Here is a 26,255-nt window from a genome sequence, read left to right as displayed (position 1 = left end):
CGGTGAGTAATGTATCCCATACATTACTGAAAAGTGTCCCATTTCCTTGTGTACGGATCTGGGTTGTGTCCGCTTAAATAAGGAACCATGCGCACCTTTGATCCGTTGCCATGGTGATGGCGCCATTGTTCTCCAACATATTTTCTCTGTAATACCTTGTGGTCATGTGAATAGCTCTTACGGATACTCTTGCCATCGACGGACTACTGACACATGGCGCGTATATATTGCACTTTTGCACCTCAGGTTGTTGTGAGCACGATATAGTAGGTGGAATGTTTACGTGCCAAAGTAGTCGCAGGGCGTAGGTGCACCGTTCCAGGAACTACAACTACATCACACATTCATTGGCATATGTTCACCGGGGACAGTGTTACCAGCTATTACGGGACGATCTATACATGTGCGCTGTTGTTCCACTGATAAACGGACGGTCCTGCAATATTAACAGGGGGATGTGTGCATGCAAGTATGCGGCCCATAGTGGCGTTCTATGGATGTTTTAATTGTCATTACCCATAAGGCCGCCAGGTGCGGCTTCTCCTTTTTTCTCACTTGCAATCATCTCCAGCCTTGTTGTGCCCTTCACACTTCCAATAGCCTTGTTAAAGGAAATGAAAAGGAACATAGACATTCAGTACATATTTACATATCATTCTTTATTATCACACAGTAATGGCGATTATTTTGAAAGTGAAGGGGTCCAGAAACAGATACATATATTGGGGACTTTCCCATTTCAACTAGCTGCTGCTGGGTGGAAGAAGGGATTGAGGTCTCATCGAAGCACCTCTCAGAACCCTCAAGTTGTGGGGAAGCGGGGCTGGGAAATGGGGAAGGCGGGCATGTGCAAGTTGGGCAGTGATATCTTATTTTCCCCATTATATGTTCTTCTACAAAATTTCTCAAGGCAGCAAATTGGAGTAGCATTTGATCGATTTTTGGCATCTAGGCGTTGTACTTGTATATGCCCACCCTCTACTTCAGTGTCGGTGGCCGTATGCTCTTGTGCACACAGTGCTGCTTCTGGTGTACTCCTTTGCATTCCGGTATGTTCGGTTAAAAGACCACACATGTGGTTACTTCACATGCAGTTTTATATTGTCATTGTGTTAATTTTGCCACCGCGTTCCCTACCTATGGGGTTACTATGCTCACTCATTTGGTCATCCGGGAAATTGTCCTTTCAGCCATTCAAGTGTGCTTGCCCTTGCAGTATCTGTTTTCCTTTCTGCAGTGTGGCGGTTAACAATGGGGCTATCGTCCTCAATCATTTCTTCATGCAGAAAATTCTCCTCTAGCCATTCAAGGGTGGAAGCCATTGCTGCGCAGAAATACAAAACATAATGCTTTCCTGCTATTGTACGCTACAGAACCTGTGCCATTACCACATAATCTTTCGTGCACTTGCCACGTTGCACTGACGTTCTGTTGTCTGCAGTTGCCGTCTGTGCCTCTGCCTCTTCGTCGTTCATGCGATTGTGCAACATGTGTGCAGTAACCATGATAACGGCAGATACTACTTCTCTGGTTGGTGCTTTCCATTATACTGCATAGCGTATTCCTTTGTGTACTTTGCTACAAAAATACACATTTTGTACAGCTATGACATTCCCCTTTTTCGTTTACGCATTTGCTGCTGTTTGTACTTGTTTTTTTTTTTGTTTGCTGTTTGTTAGCACTTTTTCTGACCACCCCTCCCTTTCTGGCCACGTTGGACTCCACCCGATGTCTGCAAACGGACGCAGTGTTCCCACCCTTTGTGCCTATTACTATACAGCCACTATCTACACTGTATTCTACAGTACACCTTCCCACACTAAGGGTATCCTCTTCAAAAGTAATAAACTTTAGTGAAAGAAACATTATTACAGGGATGCTACCCTTCAATTGTCCATCTAGAACTCTATCACCTTTCCTAAAAAAAAAAAAAAAAAAATGTAATATACACATGTTATGGTTAAAGTGCCCTACTGAAAACCTATGCAATTCACTACCAGAGAACACTGCTAAAGGAACGGTATGCTTCAGTTGCGCTACTAAAAACATTTCCCCTTTATTGAAATAAGTACTCTGCAGCAACGTTATGGTTAAAGTGCCCTACTAAAAAGCTATGAAATGCACTAACAAAAAACCTTGCTAAAGGGACGTTATGGTTGTTGCGCTACTAAAAAAAAAACCTATGCAAAAACGTTGTTACAGGGACGTTCTGGTAACAGGTTGAACCGAAATAAAATGAAATTCGCAAGTAATGGTAAGGTAAGCAACCATAACTCGCACCACCAGTGTGCACTGCGAGGACTAACACCCATGACATCAAAGATGCCATCACAAATCTCATTCAGAACATCACTGATGACATCACATGTGCATTTAGTTTTCATGGGAAACCTCCACAAGGGATTGTTATTGTGTTGGTGGCAAATAACTATCAAAAGATCATTGGAAGAACTGCCAAGAGAAAAGTAGTCCATTGCGCACTGCATACCTATACACACCATTGCTTTACACACTTCTTTGCCGTACATGAACCAACTCATGTTGAGACAAAGCCATTCTCTGCTCCATGCCCCATTGAAGTGTAATATTGAAAATGTTCCCATCTCACATACTGACATCATGAATGCTTTCGTTTTTACTGTTTTGGGTACTGTGAAACATGTAAGAGGTAGCTACCATTCACTAAATAACTACATAATTGCACTACTGTACAGAAAACATAATGACACCACAATGGATACAAATATGAGCATATACAGGGAAATTAAAGTAGGCAAAAAAAGGAGCACTATTACCAGAAACTGTTCATAACATAACTGATTATCTTCATGCACAGAAATGCTTGCTGTTTTTTACGGTTTCTTCTTCCCCTATATCTGTATGTATGACATCGTATGAGTGTACCCTAAGGAAAGTAGTGCAAGACCATGTGAGAAGAGCAAGTACCTTTTCAAGTTTTACTGTTAGTGAAGAAAAGCACCTGGCCTACTTATGTCCATGAACAAAAGAGGGAGCCGCACATTCTGATGTCATCAGTGATGTCATGAATGAGATTTGTGATGGCATCTTTGATGTAACGGGTGTTAGTCCTTGCAGTGCACACTCGTGGTTCGAGTTATGGTTGCTTACCTTACCATAACTTGCAAATTTTGGGGGTTTTACGGTTTTACCTGTAACCATAATGTCCCTGTAGCAATGTTTTTGCATGTAATGGCATAGGATTTTAGCAGTGCAACTTAACCATAACGTCCCTTTTAACAAGGATATATATATATATATTACAGTGTGCCAGCTCTAAGTTAGTGCCACAATGTATACTCATGAATGTATTAAGATTGCTTATTGTTATTTGACCATTAAATAATGGCTACAATGCAACTCATCATGCGAATCACGTATGCCACTAGCGTCTCAGTCTAATTAGTCTCAGTCTGACAAAACAATCTACTGGTTGTTTTGTCACTAAAGTCTTTGCCAACATGTGTTTCAACCAGCAGGCCATTGTCAAGGCAAATAAACGTAATAAACATAAATTACATATGTGAACAGAAAAGCTAATGGTATGTTTTGTCCCGATCAGTTTAAACTCAAATTCTGATTGTCGGCTTTCATATGTGGGTGTTCACCTTTTAGGAGCCAGGCAAGTGTTTTATCCTCATCTTTGTGAAGCTTGGCAATGTATGTAGCATGATCCGGGTTACTTAATCTATTGCATTTATCCATGTGCAATGTTATCAAATGTATTCAGATTTCCTACCCATCGCCATTCCACCAACACTCTGAATCTAAATTATTTTCTGCCCCATGTCAGTCAGTTGTGTCATGAGAGTTGAGAATTCCCCTTGTGTTTACGATACACTTCACGAACCACTACCTTAAAAACTTCCCAGACTAGTCGATAATCGTCGAACTTTGTTAATTAGTTTCAAAATAACATTGTATCATTTCAGCTAAGTGGATCTAATGGGCCATATCTTGCAGTCTACCAGATGAGTTTCCAAGTTATAAATGGGCAGAAGATTTTGAGCCTCAGTTCAGCTATCAGCAGGTTATGATGAGAGCATGTTCTACCAAAGTATTGTCATACTGCACTTTAAGAAAATATTGAATGCTTTCATGTCCTGTAAATAAGTAATAAATATGGGTATACACCTTGTGTGAGCAGAGTAATAGGTGTATAATATACAATCAGGGTTGAAGGGTCTCCAAATATCAAACATTCCCATTTCTGATTAGTAGTTACGGTCTAGCCACTTTTGAAAGTTTTTTGTTTTAAACATTTTTTTATTAATGCCAACTTGGTCACCATACAATAGCAGCAAATATGCATGTCAATTCTAATATACAGTTTCATGTTGTTTTTTTACCCCCCCCCCACCTCACCCCTTCCCAAGCCTACCATACACCTCCACCGTCCCCAACCCCTTTCTGCAGGCGTCTCCCCATCCTCTCCGCCTGAATGGTTGTCTTCCTCCAGGCTTACCCGGTCGGACCCAGACAGAGTTGCTACTATTTGTTTACAGGCAGTGAACGTGTCTGCTTCTTCCTCTCCACCCCTATTTGCTGACTCATTCCACACCGTATTTTCGGCATTTGCTCATTTCTGAAGATTGTGCCACCAGGCTTCTACTTTTGGTCTCTTGCTGTCTTGCTAACCGTCCAACCCATTGCTATCCTACGTTTAACAAGTATGTATGCCAGGTCTTTGAGTTTGCTCACATGTTTAAGTTTATGCGGCCTGGGGAATCCCCCCCCCCTTATGTTGGGGTCAACACTGCCTCGGACCACGTACCTCTTATCTTCACCAGCCTAGCATATGTGATGCAACTCTGTGTCTTCCACCATTGTATCAAACTCTATCACCTTCCGGTCCTGCCATATGTCCCCAAGGGTCACCATGCCTGTTGGTTTGCCTTCTGATGGTCCTCCTCATTTGCCCATCCATCCCATCCAGTGCAACCAGCGGTATCTGTGGGGAGCACGGGAACGGGATCTCCATTACCTGGCAGCTCTCCGCCACATCTCCCTGCCCAGGTCTAACCACATCCATTCATTCAGGATATAAGGGGTGCACTCGGCCCTCAATAGTTTGGACTCAGTTGTAGGATCTTCCGATAATCACCTTACCACATATTGGAGTTGACTAGCCAAGTAGTATACTTTAAAGTTGGACAATCTAATGCCCCCTTGTTCATACAGGTTCTGTAGCTTCCATAACGCAATTTTATTGCTGGAGTTGTGCCATATGAACCCCCTGCATATGCCCTGTACTTTGGCAAAGAATCACTTGGGTATCTCTTATGGAATGTTCGCAAAGTAGTGTAATAACCTGGGTAGCACCACCATCTTTAACAGTGCCACTCTCCCCATCATAGTCAATGGTAGGTAGCTTGGCCCAGCATGCCATGCTGGTTTCAATTTTAGACACTGCCTTCTCAGTGTTCTGCTTGTGTTCAACTTCAACATTGTGATATACATCTATTCCCAGATATCTGAACGTCTCGGTTTCCCACTTTATCTGTAATGCCGGCAGTTTGTGCCTTGGTGTTCCTACATATCTACCGAGGGGCAATATGGTAGACTTTTTAGGGTTAACTGTTATGCCAGACAGCATCGCGCTACGCATCAGAACCTCCAGAATACACTGTAGGTCCTCCTGGGTAACTCGGGTACAGCAACAAGTCATCTGCATACATCAATATCAGATGTTGCCCTCTGTTGGTGCTGATCCCTACTTCTCTATAGTGCAGCCTTTAGTACACCGCCCGGGGTTCTAGTGCTAATATAAAAGGCATCGGGACCACAGACATCCCTGTCTGGTGCCTCTGCTCAATTGCCACTGTTCTGATAAGGTGTCTCCCATTCTGACTTGAGCCAATGGTTTGTTGTATAACAACTTGACCCACTTCAAATATACGGGCCCAATACCATATTCTTCTAAAACAGCCAGTAGCCAAGGCCACTTAAGGCTTTCACCGCATCCAGAGAGATTATCGCCACCTCTTGGGAGCTTCCCTCTGTTTGCTCTATGATGTGATGGAGTCTTCTAAAGTTGTCGGATATGGTCCTGCGCGGGACATACCCTGTTTGGTCAGGATGTATGAGTTTGTTTGACTGGTCTCAACCTATTCGCCATCACTGATGTGAGTATTTTGCTGTCTTGATTGAGCATCGAGAGCGGCATATAGGACCTGCAGTCCATGTCTGATTTGTTAGGTTTAAGGAGCGGAATGATGGTCGCTTCCCAAAGGGACTCGGGCAATGTGCTTGTGTTAGACGCTTTGTTGAACATTGCCTCATCGGAGGGAGCAATTCCGTCCTGTACGCCTTGTAAAATTCACTCGGGAGTCCATCTGCCTATGGGGCCTTGTTAGCAGGTAACATCTTAATCACTTGTTCTAGCTCCTCTATCATTATTGGGGCCTCTAGGTTCTCTTTCTGCCGTCTCAAGCTTGGGTAAAGCGATCTCTGTTAATGCTTCATGCACATCTATTTGTTCCCCCTCTGTTGTATCTGAATACAGTTTCTTATAGTATTAAAAAAAAAAAATTAGTTTTACTCCTTCTTGGGTATCCCGTGTCTGGCCATCTGCCCCTTGCATTGCTCTAATTGCTTGTCCTGGAGTCACACTTTTGTATAACCAGGCTATTAACCTGCTTGGCTCATCACCTTCCACATTCTGTCTCTCCACATATGTTTTATAGTTCAAGTTGCATAGTCTCTCCCAGTGGTCCCTGCATTCTTTCTGTAATTGGTATGTAGTCTGGGCCTCCTTGGGGGAATCCCGTGTTCTCCCGCGTTTTTGTTTCTAACTTCCTCTCCGCGGTATGCAGTTCCTGTATTATGCTGCCTTGCAATCCTTGCGATTTAGATATTGCTGCTCCCGTCGCTACCACCTTAAATGCCTCCCACAGCGTCCCAGCCGATTATACACTGCCAGTATTATATTATGTTCAAAATACTCCTTTATGTCTTTTCTCAGGTCTTCCCTGAACACTACCTTTCAGCGCCTCGGCCCTGAGTCTCCATGTCGGGATTCTCGCCCTGGGTGGGGTAAATTCTGCCATGTTACTATCAGCGGTGCGTGGTCCGAGGACTATAGCCTTGTATTCTGCCTGTGCCATTTCTTCCACTAACTCTGGTCCAATAAATATATAATCTAATCTGGTATACAGGTTTTGTGGTGTCAGAATAGTGTGAGTATACTCTATCCTGTGGGTGGTGCATTTTCCACACATCCGCTAACCGAAACTCATTTAGCTGGGTGCTCAAGGCCTTTGCCGCTGGGGCCTGCTTCCCGACCTTCTCATCGGACCTATCCAGCCTCGGGTCCAAGGTACAGTTAAAGTCCGCCCTCCCACCACCCCCCCCCATATAACTGCCCCGTCCATATATGGGCTTATCTTGGTATATAAACTCCTAAAATAAACAGTGGTATCTTGATTCACGGTATAAACATTGATGATGATCACTTCTTTATTTTCTACCATCCCTCTTATTAATACCACCCTCCCATCTATCTATGGTGGACTGTAGCAGCTTAAACGGGACATGTGGCGCTATCCATGTAATAACTCCTCTGCCATACACAGAATACGTTGCCCCCAGGGTTGTGCCTTTCCATGTCCTCGCTACCACTGCTAGCTTCTCTTTGTTCAGGTGAGTTTCCTGTAACAGTGTGATGTCTATTTTCTGTCTCTTCGGGTACATCATGACCTTATTCCGTTTAATGTAATTATTTAGTCCCCGTACATTCAAGGTCGCTATCCTCGGGTCTCCCATCCTATCTGTTTACTAGTCCGCCCGTCTCCGCCCCACTCTCCTTCCTTCGTGGCATGTGATTGTAGGCTCGCCCTCCCTTAACACACCAATCTCCCTCCCCCGTCCTCCCTTGTAACTCCCCAACTACCCCTCCTCCCTCCACCCAATCCCCCCCAAACTGTTGCCCAGCTCTAACTTTGGATCTCAGACTACCCCGCATCTAGACCTTTTCTTGGAACTCGCTGATACTCCGGGCTCCGCAGGGGGATACCGTCCTACTGGTCTCCTGACTAAACTAACTACTAGGGGTAGTAACATGTTCCTTCTGTGTCTCCCGCGTTAGACTTTCAGTTTACCACACTTATATCTTAAGACCTTTTTGTGCACAATTCACAAACTCCCCATATTACGTTTTATATTCTAGTCCAAAGTCAATGTCATTGCTGTATAGAACATCCCCACCCCTGCTCAGTTCAAAGTATTTCTCGGAGAAACCCAAAGTTCACTTTCTTCTCTCTGTCTGGTCATCTGCTCTTGCCGGGCAGTTCCGTGCATCCAACCAAGCTGTTGCATCTTCCAGGGTTTCGAAGAAATGCGCATTGTTATTTTGCTTCACTTTCAGCTTTGTTGGGTACAGCAACAGATATTTGTATCCCGCTTCACGTAGCCTCCTTTTAACGGATACATAGTTCAACCGCTGTCTATGTAACAAAAAGGTGTAGTCCTGGTACGCCGTGATGGTCGCGGATCCTCTGTTCATTGTCCCTCCTTACCAGAAGTGCTCCAGTATCTTCTCCCTGTCTTTATAGTTCAATAGCTTGGCGACAAGCGGTGGGTGGGAGAGGGGTCCCGGTAGTGGCCTTCTGGTCATGGCCATCTGCACCCTCTCCACAGCGAATCCCTGGGTGAGTGCACCCCCGTCTATCTCCTGTAGCAGCATATTCTCGACATAGTCTGTCAGGTCTCAGTCCTCTTCCCCTTCCGGAAGTCCTATGATAACGAATATTTATGCGCGCCTGCCCTTCCGCTTCCTCAGCTCTGTTTTCCAGGTTGCGCACACGTTGTTGTAGCACAGAGACCTCCTTGGCATTCACAGTCCAGGTGTTTGTATTAGCCTCCACATCTTTCTCCAAAACCGCCCGTGTGCTCTGCCAGCTCCCTAACATCTTGCTGTAGAAGATGTACATCCGCACTAACCGCATCGATTTTTTTTGTTTTGTTCCAGAGAGGTCTTTAATTCCGCAATAGCTGTGTCGATCTTGCATGCCCATGATGTCTTCAGCTCTGCTATGGCATCTAGAATCTGTTGGTTCTTTCATGTCGGGGTCACTTCTCCTTGCATGTCTTGCTTCTTGGGTTTCACCACTTCCATAGTCTGAGATGATTTGGCAAAATCCTCCAATGTTGGTTGTTTCCCCATGATTTTGCCCACATTGGACGCCATTTCCGCCCTCGTATTCATAACGTCCTGGCCAACAGTGTTGGGCCACTTATTTGCTACCATCGCCATTCGTCCGGGTCATAATTTTGTGGTGATGTCCCCACTATGTGGCTCCTCCTCCCGTGGCTTCCATATCCAGCTCTGACCCTCCAAGGCTCTCCATGTCGTATTGCTTGCTATGCCTTGTCCCAGTTCAACACTGGGTTATGCTTGTGTCTCTGGCGCTCATGCAGTCTTCCCTGCTTTGACAAGGTAGGGCATTTTATGATGGTATCGCTCTATGACAGCCATGGGTCTCCTATCCTCTTTATGCCATTAGCACACAATTATCCCCGCAAGTTCTGAATTGATGCTCTGCAGTATACCAACTTCGGGTGCGCTAGAGTTGGGTTTCCTTCTGATGCGGGTGAAACAATGTGCCTTCCCCAATCGGTCAAACTCTTTTGCTTCCATGGCAGCACGCAAGTTAGTTCCCTCCAGTGTTAGGGCTGCTCCTCCATTCTCACTCTTATTTTGCTTCTTGCAGTCCCCCTGGGCATGCCGTACGTATTGCTCCGCGTTATTGGCGAGCCCATCCTTCTCCGCTTATGATCCTACATTAGTTCCAGGCATAACTGTGCCCACCTCCCTTCTCCTGCAGCCACATATCCGTTCATGCTACATATGTAGCACCCTCGAAGTATGTCACTGCTACACGGCCCAGAGCGGTTTTGGCTGCAGACACTTGTGGAGTCTCCGTAGGCTCCGCTGTTACATTGTTTCCTGGGGATGTTTAAAACTTGGGCTGTGCGTCCTGAGGTTGCGTTGCCCGAGTGATCGGGCTTCGTTCTGGTGAAGCCCTACAGCATCCAGGTCCAACCACCTCGTTCACTCGATCCTGGGCATACACTTTCCGGATGCCATGTGAACCGGCTGTGCCATCGGTCTCTCTGCCGGAAAAAGTTACATTCACACCACGTTTCTGTCGTAGGGCTCTTGCTATACCGTTTCTCCGCTTGTTTCCTTTGCCGGTGTCCCTCGGGGCACCGTAGTACACCGGGGTGGGGGGTCTCAGTGCTTACGCTGCCCTTCTCATTCCGACCCTTTGTTCTAGGCGGGCTGCCATTTTGGATCCAGTGTATGCGATGCACCGCAATTTTCTCCGGGCTCCTTTTACATGAGCTACTTTATCGATCAAAACTGCATTGCACTCCAGCTGTGCCTTGCTATTTCACACACCTGCTCCTTCAACTGTAGTCTGTTTTAGCATCAAATGTGTAGTTTCTGTCCGGATCACCACAGGATCAACGGGAGCTATCTGAAACGCATCCTCCTACATGACCTTGTAGCCATGCCCCCAGCCACTTGTGAAAGTTGTCCATGTTTGGGGAGGGATCTATCCAGCACTGGATTTAGTGTACAATTAAAGCCCCTTCCCCTATCCAGATGGATCCCTACATGGCTTGCACAGATCTATTATCTTGGGAAAGAAAAGGGTTGCATGAAAGTTGGGTGCATACATGTTGATCAAGCAAAAAACAAACCCTTCTTACATGATGTACTTTATTAACTATAAAAGGGGCCTCTCTAGAAATTAATTTCAAAGGCCTAGAGTATGAGGAATACACAGCCATATCCACTTCCACTACAGGATTTTATTTGCTTTTTTTTGGTAATCTTGAGTGAGATGTGGCTCTTGAAGGCGTTCTATCCCAATTTTGTATACCCTCCCACTCTGCTTGCGTTCTAGTGAATATTAAAGGATAATCTCATGATCCAATAAGCAACTTATCATAATATCTTCTCAGGCATAATCGGTGGTAGCATTTCAAAAAAATAGTTTGTAGTAAAACGTTTGTGAAATGTAAGGGTTGCACACTAGGGTTCAAGGTTTCCTGGTCTCTCTTGTTGTATACATTTATGGTCTTTGTGTCACCTTACCCAACAATAAACAAAGCTTTAAAACTTAAACGCGCTATTACAAAGCACTTAGTAGCATAACAGTGTCAGCGTTTCACATTTTGTCCATCCATTTATTCTTAATGATCTTGTATCATAATGTTCATACATTGCAATTTCCTCCATAATGTTGGGAAAAAAGAACATAACTTCTTAAAAAAATGTTTAGTTTGTTAGGGTGTCTGCAGTCTATTAATGGTCATACTGATAGTTTCCTTCTGCCATTGTATTTAGTTGTCAGTTCTTGATGTTCCAAGTCAACATCTGCGGGTGTTTTTTCTTAGAATTGTCATATCTGGTTTCCAGCATCAGCCCCTGTGCTCTGTTACAGACTGCATAATATGTCATTGCCTTACACACCGAATAATTGAGACTGGTCTCTGGTAGGCTGTACAAGTAACGTTTGGGTACAAAGATTTACTACACTTTTGTGTGCAGATTCGGACAAGGACTAGCTTCTTTGCAATAGGCACAGTGTTGCTCAATGTTGAGGGGCTAGATTCTCCTAATTTCAAAAAATGCCAGATACCACTGAGCTTCTACAACATATTCGGTCTGTGGCAGGACATAGACAACTAATAACTGCAATCTATGGGTACATCGAGGAGGAGAGATGCAGGCTCCCCATATAAGCTAAAGGGGGATGGGTGGTGAATTTCGTCTTCCTATACCTGCAGAGGCTTGTGCGGATGCATGTTCTCAAACTAGGCACGTATGTCTTAATGCCAAGTCTCTGGTGATTCACTGCAAGAGCCTTACTCAATACAATAGTACCCTATATTGGGCAATATGTCTAATCTGTGTGACGTGCGGATCGGCGGAAGTTAAGCTACTTCACATGTTATTGGAGTGTACAGTTGTATCCTCGTTCAAGGACGAGGTTTTGGTGGTCTTGTATGCATGTGACAGAACGATATCTAGTGAGGGCATGATAGCCTTAGCTGCTTTGATTTGTAAGTATAAAATGATGCTGGTTGTTTCTGACAATGGCACTGCCAATCAGACCCCATGTTCATAATTCTCCTTGATAAAAAGCAAGTGCACACATGTACATTGCTGGTACAATCTACTGCAATCCTCCAGTAGCTTCCTTGCAGTGGATACAGGGCAGGTTCACAGTCATATTTGAATCCCTGAATGCAGCTGCAGGAACCCAACGTTTCAAATGACAGTTATAAACTGTAAGCACCCCTAGTTTTAAACATTGTGTGCCAAAGAAGACTGGTGGCAGTTGGTAAAAACAAAATATAGGCCTTATCTGGTTGTGACTTGGTGGCTACTTGGATTACATAATCAGACAGCCTCAAGCAATTGATATGATTTTGTCAGGTTCGAGAACACTCTTGACACGGCCTGGTGTGGGTTCAGTCAGCCTAGAAATCACAATACACAACCACAACCATGTGGGTTCCACTGGCTTAGTCATATCCTCCAGGGAACAGGAGCACTTCCTGAGGATTCAGCTTCAAACTGGTACTTCAAAGACAGTCAATGGCCACCTTTCTGCAGGGTGCTGATTACTGGAGTCATTTTGACATAGGTAGGGAGAGAAAGGGGTGGAGTTAGAGTAACCCAGGAGAGACCTTCCTGTTCCCACCCCACTTGACAAAGCATGCTGTGGTTATTATGTCAGGAGGGAAAGGGCCCTTGTTCAGCCGCCTGTATTGGACCCTTAAAAACAGGCTTGGTGTGAACCAATACGATGTTGGCATGTTACCTATGTAACCTATGTACCGCCTTCCTTAGTTGATTACTCGTTTTGGAAGTGTGTAAAGATTATAGTCTACTCCAGTCCAGACTGGTGAAGACCAGGATCTCTATGGAAAAGGCTAGCTTGCCTCCCACGCTATTCAAAGAGACCATTTGGGATGACCAATGTCTACTACAACTGAGAAGTGATACCCAGGAGGTTGCTCACTGGGGTGACTGAACCCGGCAAGTGCTCTCTACAAACCTTCCTGTTTGGGATGATGAAAGAAAGGACTCCCCTTGCCACTGAGACTCTGGACCTTGGTCTCCCAGTGGTTTATAAAGGCCAGAAATCGCCTGTCTCGTGCTTCAGGGTGCGTTTCGTGTCAGCTTGGCTGTGCCCCACTCACTTCGAGCTTCTACAGGACCTGCACGGCTGCCTGTGGCATTCCAAGTACTTTAATCCGCTTTCCTGCACTTCGAGTTGTCCAGATGCCAGCAAAAGCCATTGAAAAAGATCACCTCGACTTGACCCCATTGCTGACCCTGTAGAAACAACTGATTTGCTGCGTCTCGATGAAAGCCTTGAATCCACTTGCATTGAATGTGGAGTAGGCCCGCTGAAGGCCTTCATCTCTCCCTGTCTTGCACGCCGACTCGATCCACTTGGACTCAACTTGTTGAAGGCCATCCTCTAAACTGCTGACTCGAACCACTGGGATCTCGTGCCTCAAATTGTCTGGACTCATCATTGGGAACCTTAACTTGAACCTTCTCAAAACTGTCTCCTCCTACAAGTCTTGACTCTGCACTGGTTATCTCAAAAAGCAGGAGCAAAAGGTATTTAAAGTGGTTCAGTCCCAATTGCCCACCTTAAAGGCCTTTAGCGACTTGTAAGGCTCCATTCTTCACCTTTTTAAGACATTTCTGATATCTTTCGACATTTGCTGCTGAAATGGCTTTCATGAGTTTATTCTAATGTCTGCTTTGTTTTCCTTCACACAGACTATTAGTGTTTTTATTGTGTGCATTGTTTAAGATTTAAATATCCTATTGTTATAGAAACTTGATTGGACACGTTTTGTTTTTAGTACCACAGTTCTATTGTTTTAGTTTGCTTCTGTACCTGCTCACATGCCTCCTGAAGAGTATACCCTGCGCTACCTTAAGAGGCAGAGGAGGTATAGCTGTGCCCGTTTTATGATTAAGATGACTGCTGGTTCTTATTTATTTATTGGTTATTTATAATGTGCCTATACAGCCAAAAGGTGTTTCAAGGTGCATCAAGAGAAGGGAGGGGGAGGTGCAGGGGAGAAAAAAACAAACGATAACGTTCCTACTAGGTCTTGAGACATTCAGATTGTGCAGGTGCTGTAACAAGAATGCAGCGGGATGGGAGGGGGGGGTGAAGGATGGGGATGAACAGGGAAGAAGACAAATGGTAATGTTCCTACTAGGTCAAGAGACAATTCGGAGTTTGCAAGTTCAATAACAGAAATGAGGGGAGAGGAAGGAGGAGGAGGAGGGGGGTGGTGTAGATAGGGGGATGAACAGGGAAGAAGACAAACAGTAATGTTCCTACTAGGTCAAGAGACAATTCGGAGTTTGCAAGTGCAGCAACAGAAAAAAGGGGAGTGGGGGTATGGGTCGAAGTGCAGGTAGGGGAGGCAAGGTAATGATTGGGGGGAGAAGGGTACATTAAGTGCAAATGAACAGGTTCACCTGCACTTTTGAGGAGAGGAGGGACACAATGGAGTGTTTGAAGAGAAGCGGGAAGGAGCTAGTTGTGATCGCAGAATCCCCCAAGGCTGGGGCAACAGAGGCAGAGTTGTCCTTGAGAGTTCTGGAGGAGCAGGGCAACACCTGTATAGATGAGTCTCATGGAGCAGGACCATCAAAAGACCTTGCCAAGTGATGTGGGAGAGAGGGAGGAGAGTAGAGGGCAGGGGCAGAGGGATGCTAAGGGAGGCTTGAGGGTGGGTGAGAGAGATATAGGAAGCAACCTCAACACAACAGCAATGTAACCATCTAATTTCAAGTGTCCAGGATAAAGGGAAAAGCCTAGGATTCAACATAAGGACAGAACACCTAGATGTGAGTTTCCTGGAAAGGGGAAAAAGCCTAGGTTTCAACATAAAGAAGTTAAAGCAGAACACTTAAATGCGAGTTAACTGGAAGGGCCAAAGTACCTGAGAATGGACAACATACAAATCGCTGCTGGGTGAGCTGCCCTTTTTCTTGGGGCCCTTCACCACAGGGTGCTGTCCGGGCATGCACTTAATGGGCCAGAGGCCCAATCATGCCTCAAGGTGGAGCAGGAGGTGGTAGTAAGGGGAGGGAAGCAGGAAGAGGGTTGTGGGAGGCAGTGGGAAGGGGATACACGGCATGATGCGACCAGAAAACAAAATAAATTTTAAAACAGACAGAGAAGGGGCGAGCTAGAGGGGCGTTCGCCAGCTCACACAGTGATCTGAGAAGCAGTTGTATCCACTACTCATCCCTGTGCTCATGTAGGGAAGAAAGTATTTCGACACAAATTTCACTCTTATTGCCAGCGTAAGGAGCAGGAGCTCCCAGGACCAGTCCCGCCCCTGCAGGAGCAACGGGCACCCAGCGGGCACCTTGCACCATGGCCACCTCCTCATTGCTACTAATAAGGTAAGCGCTAAATTCGTAGCGCCTCTTCCTAAAATCACCCTTCTAATAATTGCATCTGCAATTTCCACCGATCCGCGCTATTTTAAAGGAAGGCCAGGCTACTGTGCAGCCTAAATCAACAGAAACGAAATCGAAATATTGCTGCTGCATTGAAATCGCCATTCAAGTACATGAGGTACTTGCGTTTCCAAAATGGCCGACCGCTTCTCTATTGCCTAACCACAGTGCCTATCGAGGCTCCAGTACTCACCACCGATAGGCTGCCGTGCCTACTTGATCCCCCATTGGCCGCCGGCAGGCGAAGCCGGCCCACATTTCTCAAGGCCCACTGCAACAAGGCCAGAACCTGTTAGATGCCTGTGTCTGCTGTCTGCCAGACCCCCTGTCTGTCACACGCCAGGTAACTTTGAAACTCTCATAGTACTAACATTGCAGTGCAACGTCTAGTCGCATGTCTTTACTGTCTTCTACCACGCTCGCCTGTGGTACACCAGAAAACGGCATATAGAGTGCCAAAATCTTGCTCAATGCTGGACTGTTTTACAAATTGCATTTAGATTGCCTTTCTAGCAAACTGCATCTAGATTATTTGAAACTGTCCTGATTAATGGTCACATTAGTAAATTGCATTCAGAGTATTCTTGATTCTGCTCAACTGCTCTACAATTGCATTTAGAGTGCCTTCCCTAGTAACTGCATTTAGATTGCTGTCACTTGCTTGACTTTTGGCCACACTAGCAATTGCATTAGCAAATTGCACTCAGAGTATCCCAGATTCTGCTTAACTATTTAAAACTGCATCTAGATTGCCTTCTTAGTAGCTGCATTTAGATTGTTGTAACTTGCCTGACTATTGCCTCTTTGTTGCATATATACTACTACCGTTTAGCCCTGATTGCTAAAAATCGAATCTAGATGATCCATTGTTTGTGCATTCTGCAATTGGCCCTACTTTTAGCCCTGATTTCTAAAAATCGAATCTAGATGTGCAACTGCTTGTGCATACACTGCTCTTTAACCTGCACATGCCTAGTATTCAAGCCTAGACAAAGCAGCATTCTGCATGCCTACTTTGATTACCAGTATCGTACTTAGTCTCCTCTATACACCTTGAAGCATTCCCTATTATCTTGCCTCACTTGCATGGCAGAATACTCTGCGTATAGCCTACCCGATGCAGTACTCGTTTAGCTACTGCTGCAGTGCACCAAGTGCCAGTGTGTCCTAAATGTCAGATACCCTAAATTTGAATTGTCTTAGACGCTACTAGCCCTAGACTGCTTCTACACCATATGCGATACTTGCCCAGCCTCCACTGATTAGCATTTGGTCTCTACATTTGCCTTGTGTTACACCTATGTTATTATGCACGGACATCTTCTATACTTTGCTTGATTCCTTACCAGTTCTCTGTATACAATGTATTTCCCAATGCTTTACACTGTCCTACTAAGAACTCTCCTATACATTACTAGCCTACATGACCACACCATGCTCCTTAATCCACCCCCACCTGCGCCAGCACAGAATGCCCTCAAACAGGCTGCCATGATTACCATACCATGCACGGTTTCACAGAGGAACCTTAAATTAGGTGCCAGACTACCTAGGCTCTGTGACCCTCCAATCAAACTAGCGCACAGTAATGCCACTCGCAGCCTGCGTAATTCAAGCCATCACCGGCACCCACTCCAACTTAACAGCAGACTCTTCCGAGAACCTATCCTGCCCCTGAAATGCAAACCTAAAACACAACTAGCAATCCTGAAACTAGTTCAGTCTGGAATGAGAGCTGCTCTCATAAATGCACGCTCTATGGTAGCCCATGCTACCGACATAGCTGACTTACTACACAACGAAAACTTAGACTTCTTAGCTGTTACTGAATCTTGGCTCCACCCAGCAGCTGGCCCAGCAATTATGCTAGCCGTGCCAGACGACTACACCCTCCTAAGACTCGACCGTACCACCTCTCGAGATGGTGGCCTTGCTATTATAGCTAAAACCAACCTATCAGTGAATCTCTCACCACCGCACAACATAAGCTCTTGTGAATCCTTAACGGCTAAATTAACTCTATCTAATACGCAGACTGTATCCATTCACCTAATATGCAGACCTCCTGGTCCATTAGGATCTTTTGAAGATGACTTAAATATTATATCGCATAATCTCAAGAACTCCTCCCAAAGCATCATATTAGGAGATTTTAACCTTGGTCTTAGCGACCTGTTAGACACTAATGCTACTATAATCAACAACACCCTAGAGGAACTAGGTTTCACTCAGAAAATCACACCTCCTACCCATATCAAAGGTAGAACCTTGGACTGGCTAGCTGTGCATAACTGCCCATTTATAGTCTCATCTATAATTCCACAGCCGTGGTCTGATCATCATCTGATCACAGTCTCCCTAGAGTCTACACCATCGCTGCAACCTAACAGCATAGCTCCAGCTATCCCAACTAGAAATAAGAGAAATATCACTCCTGAAAACCTTATTCCTATGATCCTACCTACTCTTAACGCTATTCCCGGCCATATGGATCCCTCAACCATGGTAGATCTGTACAATAAAGTAATACTATCCTCCCTTGATGCCATAGCACCTCTCAAAGTGAGAAAGGGCAAACCTCGCAAACATGTGAACAATTGGTTCTCTCCTCACCTTAAGGCTATCAGACAGGAGAAACGACGCTATGAAAAAATCTGGAGATCAAATCCATCTGAAAATAATAAGATAAACCGAAGTAATTTAGCTTCCCAGTACAAAAAAGAAATTATCCTTGCAAAACAAACCTCTTATAACCTTCGAATCTCTCAAGCGAAATCTAATACTAAAGAGCTCTTCTCAATTCTGAAAGAAATAGAAACTCACGTCCAGCCGCCTGACTCGTGCATCAAGGACAAAAACTGATGCACAGATATTCAAAAAGCTCTTGCTAATAAAATTACTTCTCTGCAAACTAAAATCAGTAACAAAAAAAGATTCCCTTCTCTCTACCTCCAAATTGAGTAACACCAGTTCTACTCCTCAACCCACCTGGACGTCACTTCCTGTGCCCACCCCCTCTTCAACTTCAGTAAAGTCTCTACTAAAGAGGTTGAAAAAGTTATTCTTGCACTCAAACCTTCAAACTGCCATGGGGACCTATGCCCTGCACAACTGATAAAAGATGCAGCTCGAGAACTCTCACCATTTATCACAAAACTAATAAATGCATCCTTTACAGCCGGTACCATACCCAACAACCTGAAACAATCCTGGGTCCTCCCACTCCTTAAAGATCCTGCCATCCCAACCAACTACCGTCCCATCACTACAGTGCCGTTTCTTCTCAAAATCCATGATAAAATACCATACCAACAAATTCAACAATACCTTGAACTTAACCACCTCCTATGAGTCCGACAGTCAAGCTTCAGACCTTACCATTGGATCGAGACGGCGCTTATAGATCTTAAGGCACAGATAGATGAGCTGAGAGATGAGAGCAAGACAGCACTTCTGTTACTTCTCGATCTGTCAGCTGCATTTGATCTGGTCAACCACGAGATCCTCTGCATACACTTAGTCGGCAGCACATTTCTCCCAGGGGGCAACTGAATGGATCCAGTCATTCCCCTTCAGCAGCCGCTGACCCCATGCCCATTACCTGTGGTGTGCCACAGGGTTCTTGCGTCTCCCCTACCCTGTACAACATTTTTACAAAGCCCCTTTTCGATGATCTAGATGGCCTGCGTATCGCCTACACGAACTATGCTGATGATACCCAGATCCTCATCCCGTTGATGGGGGATTATGACAAGGATTTGGCCTTTGTAAATCATGTGTACCTCATCATACAGGCATGGATGGCCTCTCATGGTCCATGCCTGAATGACGACAAGACAGAACTCATCCTAGGCACCGCACCCAACCTCAATAAATCAGGTCAAAACTACTCCTCTTTTGTCATTGACAATAATATCACCGTAGCTAAGGAGGTTAAAACCTTAGGATTCTATTTAGACGCAACGCTCACCTTCAAAAAACAAGTCAATGCCATGGCTTCTGCTACATCTTATTCATGTAAACTCATTAGGGCATCCAAACCATTCCTCTCACCAAACAACTGCATCACTCTAGCCAGAGCATTGATCCTATCCAAGTTGGATTATTGCAATGTGCTCTACGTAGGCAGTAACAAATACATTACCAATAAAATTCAAACCCTGCAGAACAATGCCTTAAGAGCAGCCCTAAGCCTCCTGAGGAAAGCACATATCTCAGAGACTAGAAGATCGTACAATTGGCTTTCTACAAAAGACAAAACGTTCCTTAAATCGGTCTCTGACCTATAAATGCCTACACCAAGCGGCCCCTCAATATTTGATAACGAGATTCACTAGACCGACTTCCTGCCGCCCCTCTAGAAAGGCCAACTCAAACCTCCTCCTTGTCCCAAGATTCAAATGTACTATGTCTGGAGGGAACAGCTTTCCTGTCAAAGCAGCACAATTTTGGAATTCCTTACCACCGTCTCTTAGGGAAGACCTTCCCTACCCACAATTCAGATCTAATAGCATCCTCTGGATCAAGGAACATGACACCTAATGCTAGGACATCTAATCACTTCCACTGCCGCGCCTATTGTAAATTGTGTATACATTGTATATCCTCTAACCTCTAAGCTTAGATATATCCACAACTTGTAAACTATGTATATTCACCTATCTTTAAACTTGATGTATTGGTCCAAATGTTTGATGCTTCCAACACTGTAACCTAGTTGGATTCCTTTACTGCGTGCTCTGTAACTTAAGTTGTACACTCCTCTTGTTGCTTGCGCCCTGCTACCCACGGGTTAGGTGCGCTTTACAAATAATAAAAACAAACAAACAATGTCATAACTGTGGCAGAAGGATCCACTGTGCCCACCTTACTAAAGACTCGTCTTCTAGTGCCACAACAGATGATTGACTGTCTCTCACCTTAGCCCAGTGTAGATGGCTATATCTTGAATAGCTGGGACTGCTCGGAATATGTACAGTGGATTTGGGATTTGGTTTATTATTTTTCATATTTTTATTTTAATAATACAGAGAAAACATTTCAAACACTGGTTCACCCTTAGTTGAGATCCTAGATATTCGGAACAACGTTTGCCTAAGGTTGGCTTACTTTTCAATATAACAGGATGGATCTGCTTCGGATGTCCAAAGAGAATAAGTTGTGCAAGTCGGAAATGTATGATTCCTGTAGCTCTGCTCCCTGTACGCAATGTTTTGTACAGGCAGGTAATGTGTCTTGATGACATGGATCAAGAGATCATCAGTAGCTGTGCCTCAACTGCTTGTCCACGCTGATGCTAGTGCTCTGTTCAGTGTGATATTCCACAAAGGGCTGCACTACGTGCTGTTGGAGGATTTCTTATTTTTTTTTTAAATGTAGCTTTAATGAAAATGCTTATTAAATAAACAGTTAAAAAGGTGTTGAGTTTTCTCTTCCTCATAAGGACCAACAGACAGCGTTGAAGTGCAGGATTGGAGGCCCCAGATAGGGGGTCGCAGCACGAACCCATGTGCAAATGCTAGGATACACGCAGGGTGGTACATTTGAAGGTCTATAAAGGCAGGGTGCACCTTGTCGGGACCACCTTGTAGGGACCTGTATGGCCGGGGCCAGACCGTCACAGCGTAGTGTGTCCTGGAGATGAGGACATGGCATGCAGACCCCAAATTACCTGCAGTGTTTCCAAGTAGATGTAGTGCAGGCCTCACACTCGCCCTAGCAGGACCTAGAGGTTCCCCAGGACCCCCACTGCCCTGCTCAAGGAGAAGGGCAGTGGGGGGTCCCCTATTAGAGGCCCCCCAATCTCAAAGCAAATTCTGTGCCACAGACTCTCTGGCCCACTTGGGCCACCACTCGTGCCTAATGCTTGTGGTGACCATGCTGCCATAGCGATGTGTTGCAGACTGAACTAGATGAAAGATGCAAAGTTCTGAATAACATTTTAAATCTTACTACTAACATAGAAACAATAGGTGGTTGTGTGGGGGAGTCACTTGGCCCTTGGTGCCCAAATGTTCCAAATGCCACTGTGTTTGACCAGTAAAATTATTATGCACACAGCAATAGTGGAGGCAGCTTTTGTTTCAAGGGGTTTAGCATTGTAAAAGTTTTAAAGGTCAGTGGCGGTAGGTGAACCTCTTTTGTGCAGGGGTATATTCCACAAATGAGCGCAAAGATAGCAAGAAGCAAGAGAGCCCTGATTAATATGCGTGAAATCAATGTTTCACCTGAGAACATTTTTAAAATTGGTGCATTTTATAGCATATTTTTAGAAATCTATACAATTTAGCATTGGTTCCTTAGGTTAACACCTGAAAGAATCTAGTTGATGCCAAGTCACCAACAGCACACCAAGCATAAGACCACATTTCACAACATAAGCAAGCATTGCCATTGTAAGACATTTTTTACGAAGCTGCACTCATGCTTTATCCCAGCTTTGCCTGTGTAAATCATTTCATGAATCAGTCTAAAATAAATGTGTGCCCACAATCTATACCATTATGGTCACTGTAAATGACTTTTATAAAGCTGTGAACACAATCTATACCAGTATGGTCACTGTAAATCATGTTGATGAAGGTTCAGCCACAATCTATTCCAAAATTCTCAATATAGTAAATTGGATGATGTACAAACACTACAAGCCAGCATTTTCACCATTAATAACTTCCATGATGCACCCCCCTGCTGCCAAACAAATTGACGCATTGTGCACACATTGACCATTGACCCACACAGCACACCCCTACACAAACGTCACTCGCACAATAAATCAAAAGTGAGGACATGTGGAGACTTGAACTATGCCAGTGCATGAGGGAAATGACCACAAGACTGGCCTTTTCTGTCTACACCCTCGGGCTCTGCAACCTTCTCCCTAATGCCTAGGTCCACACAGCCTTCCCTCTTCACCTAACATGGGTCTGTGCAATCTGCTCCCACCGGTTGCTTGTAGGTCCCTTACTGCCAAATTGCCCGCCTCCCTCCCCATTGTTGGCTCCCCGCTTCCTTGTATTGATCACTTGCAATCTGCTTCCCTCACTGTGTACTTCCCCTTATGACTTGTAACGCACTAGGTTACTTCCCAAATGTAGACCCACGCTCAGTAAATAGCATAATAATAATAATAATAATAATAATAATAATGAAACTAATGAGGCTCTGCACACATGTATTTTGGGTCACTCTGCATGATCTAAGGTGGTAGTGTTTGCATCTAGTCTGCATATTGTATATACATTTCTTTGGCACAGTTTGTAAATAAATCCTAGTTTATTAATCAAATATTCTCTCTCCGTATTTAATAAGTGAGTAAATCTCCCTTATTCTCTAAATAAATGTCTTATGGGAAAGGGAATGGAGAAAAATATAGTTCCTGGCTGCTTTGCATAAAATCCAAGAGCATTTTGGGAACATGAAAATTGACATAGCTTTATATTTAACACATATATATGTGATAATTATGCAAGCATGCAACTATTTTGAGCACCAATGCACACAGAGCTGGGTGTATATTTCCTTTGTAACGATAATACCCTAACTGTAAAATGTCTGAAAAACAGTCTATACCAATTTGGACAAGATTTTCATTTGAGCGTGAGGCTTGTACTGAGGAGAAAAACAATGTTTCTTGCGGCTATTCGTTTTGATTTATACCGGACACCGCTGCCATTTACATGGTCTCTAGGTGCTCCATAGGAAAGCCGTTTGTAAGTTTGGTCTCTTTTAGGGGGGGCTTTAGCCTCTGCTATGCCAGTGGAGATAGGCCTTCCCACTGGGTTTCGTACCTCCCCAGGTCCCCACCATTACCATGCCCTTTTGCTAGCTCAACTCCATAGCAGGCCAGAGAATTAACAGTACCTAGGGGGACGGGGCGACTAGGTTCATGGCTTCCAGCACACCTCCAGTCCTTCACTGTAGGGGCCTGCAAGTCCTCAGCCACACTTCAGGGGGTTTGAGCTGCCACTGGAAAGGGGCTTGGTCTGGGCACAGCTGCACCATCACAATATTGGAGGGATATGTACCCAATCAGTCTCCACAGCTCCTAACTCGCCATCCACCAAGATGATGGACGGGCCGACAGACTGTGGGTGAGTTAACAGGCACTGAAGGATAAAGCGCACCCAATGGGAACCCGCACCAGCAGGGGAAAAGGCCCAGGACTGGGTGGGAGGGGCATTAGGTAGCAGCTGTTTTGCAAAGGAACGGAAATGCAGGTTGCAATCCACCCAACCCCCCACATAACACCTGCATCTTACGTTTGGTGTGTTTTGTTCATTGACCTACAATCCAATCCCTTTAAAAGTGACATCCGTTTTTAGCCTTCCAAAAGCATTATCACAAAACTGCTGGCCACACTTATGCTGCGCACTTTACACAAAGTTGTCTTTTTCCTACAAAATAAAGAAGCCATACTTTCCGTAAACCTATTAACAGAACTTGAAGCTTACGTTTAAAATCAAATGTTCCACAGTTTCAAAGAAAGAACAGAGGCTTTGTTGTGGCCAGTACATGTTTTTCCCTGTAATTCTTCCCGAAAAACATGAAATAAAAATTAGCAAATGGTGGGGACTCAAAACACTGCATCTTCCTGGCATTTGTTTTCATAGGTGAGGGTTCACATTTGCTAGGTGTTGAGAGCTATTTAGCTCCTCTGTAATGGCGTAGGGGAGCCTGGTTAGCTTGGCACCAAATAGCTACCAGGAGCATGTTTTGGCTCCCTGTGCTAACGCCAACTGGTGCTACACAAATCTGCATATCTGACAATCTGTGTCTGGGAATTTGAATAAAGGTCTATTAGAAAACATTTCAAATAGGATGGGTCATATGCCCTGGACAACATGTTTAAAAAAAGTAGAATGTTTTTCCATCTGTTGCTTTTGATTTTCTTATTGCTCTCACATGTTTTTAGTCTTCCGTTAAACATACACAACTCAGAGCACTCATTCATGAGACTGAATTTAAGCTCTTTGGTCGCAATGACTTAATCCTGGTCGGAAGAATATCTTAACACCAAGGAGCAACTTCCAGCTCCAGATCCAAGAATTTTAATTTCAACCCCTATATGGTTGCCATCAACTCGCAGAAGGCAGGCATCTCTTGAAAGGGAGGTATATTTTAGGACTTCACTGCTGGCTGAAGATATCAGAGGTAATAACTCTTCATGGTGCAGTGGTCACTGGATAGGAAGGCTTTGACATCAGAAGTGCATATAGCAAGGAGTCTGTCTCTTAGGTCTATTACTTTCTTTCTTCCCCTTTGCAGTGGAAAGGTAGGCAGTTACAACTGGTTATATCTTGCTAAGGTACCATAAGCAGCATTGTATTTGAAAATGGGTAGAATAGAAATGGAAAGAGTCAGTAATTGTGATTTTTTACATACAACTGCAAATTAACTTCAAAGAAAGACCTAAGAACATATATTCCTACATGCCCCACTCCGTTCTGGAGGTCACAGTCCAGTCCTGATGTTCACTTTTTGTTCTGGGTAGTTTTTTCCCCATTGCAAACTCAAGACTACACATTCCAGAATGCAAACCAGGAATGGACTAGCATCTACTCACTGTAATGGGGCATGTTGGCATTTATGTAATAAATATTTTCGCCTCCTTGCTGGGATTGAAATGAGTAACACTTTACTTGGTGCTGAGGGTGTTTTATATTTTATATTATGTAATGGGGATTAACACAGTGCACCGGTGTTTTTTTGGGACAGTGTTGGCAGGAACCACTGAGCACCCACCTACCTAGGATTCCTATGATACATACGCTACAATCTTCCCTCCCTTCATCTCCTCAAAGCAAGCGTTATCAAGTACTATTACTGGAAGTAAGAGTCCAGGCACCGAATATTGCAACAGATGTCTGCTTTGCCTGTACTGAATACAATGATTAGTGAAAGGACAATCAAGAACCGAAAGTTACTAAAGGAAGTTCATTGGGGGATTTTTTCAAATTTGCTTCCAATTTGTATTTATTTGTCTTCCAGCACAGAGATACGCCAGAGAACAATCCTGATACTCCATTTGATTTCACAGCTGAAAACTATAAGGTATGCTGAAAGATCCAATCCAATGGTTTTAAAAAAGTGTTTTTCTGCCTGACCTATGTTTTTGTGTTTTTTCATAGAGAGTAGAGGCAATAGTGAGTGACTACCCTGATGGCCACAAAGCAGCAGCTGTAATCCCAGTGCTGGATCTGGCTCAGAGGCAAAATGGATGGCTTCCAATTTCCGCAATGAACAAGGTATGAAATGGTACAAAGGAACCTTTTGGAAATTAGCAGGTAGACTGTTAGCATCAGCCATTGTTTCGGTTATTAGCCTGCAAGTACAGTTCTAATTAATCTTCCTCTGTTTTTGAAGTATTCTAGTAGTCAAATTACAGAACCATAATATAAAAAGGTTGAATGGCCTCATTCACAAGCAGGTTAGGGAAAGAAGATCCTATAATCAGAGACCGCTAGTATGATAAATGCTCGTCACTTTTGTGATCATTAGCTAGTTGCTTACAAAAAAGGAAACTCAAATTACATAAGTATTGCTGATGTGCTAATCTATCTTTGATGCATTCTCCAGTTCATATCATTTAGTGTAAGCGGGTTAGTATTCTTATATGGTGGGGTTAACAGATGGTTGCAAGTATGTGCATTTGTTTATAGATTAACTAAAACAATTGATGAACTCACTCTTCATTGTTGAGAGCATCCTA

The 26,255-nt window shown here is 44.3% G+C and overlaps 1 protein-coding gene across 1 annotated transcript in view; it reads left to right on the top strand.

Moving 5' to 3' along the window:
* The window catches only part of NDUFV2 (NADH:ubiquinone oxidoreductase core subunit V2), a 359,438-nt gene that overhangs the window by 125,334 nt on the left and 207,849 nt on the right, over window positions 1-26,255 (top strand). Inside the window, exons 3-4 of the mRNA XM_069613395.1 lie at window positions 25,535-25,597; window positions 25,675-25,791. Of these exons, the coding sequence (XP_069469496.1) occupies window positions 25,535-25,597; window positions 25,675-25,791 (180 nt within the window). The remainder of the gene's footprint in view (window positions 1-25,534; window positions 25,598-25,674; window positions 25,792-26,255) is intronic.

This window comes from Ambystoma mexicanum, chromosome 5p (genome assembly GCF_040938575.1).
Source record: "Ambystoma mexicanum isolate Mex_15411 chromosome 5p, UKY_AmexF1_1, whole genome shotgun sequence".
Taxonomy (NCBI): Eukaryota; Metazoa; Chordata; class Amphibia; order Caudata; family Ambystomatidae; genus Ambystoma; species Ambystoma mexicanum.
The sequence above is the reverse complement of the archived record's forward strand: the minus strand, read 5'-3'. Positions and strand labels throughout refer to the sequence as shown.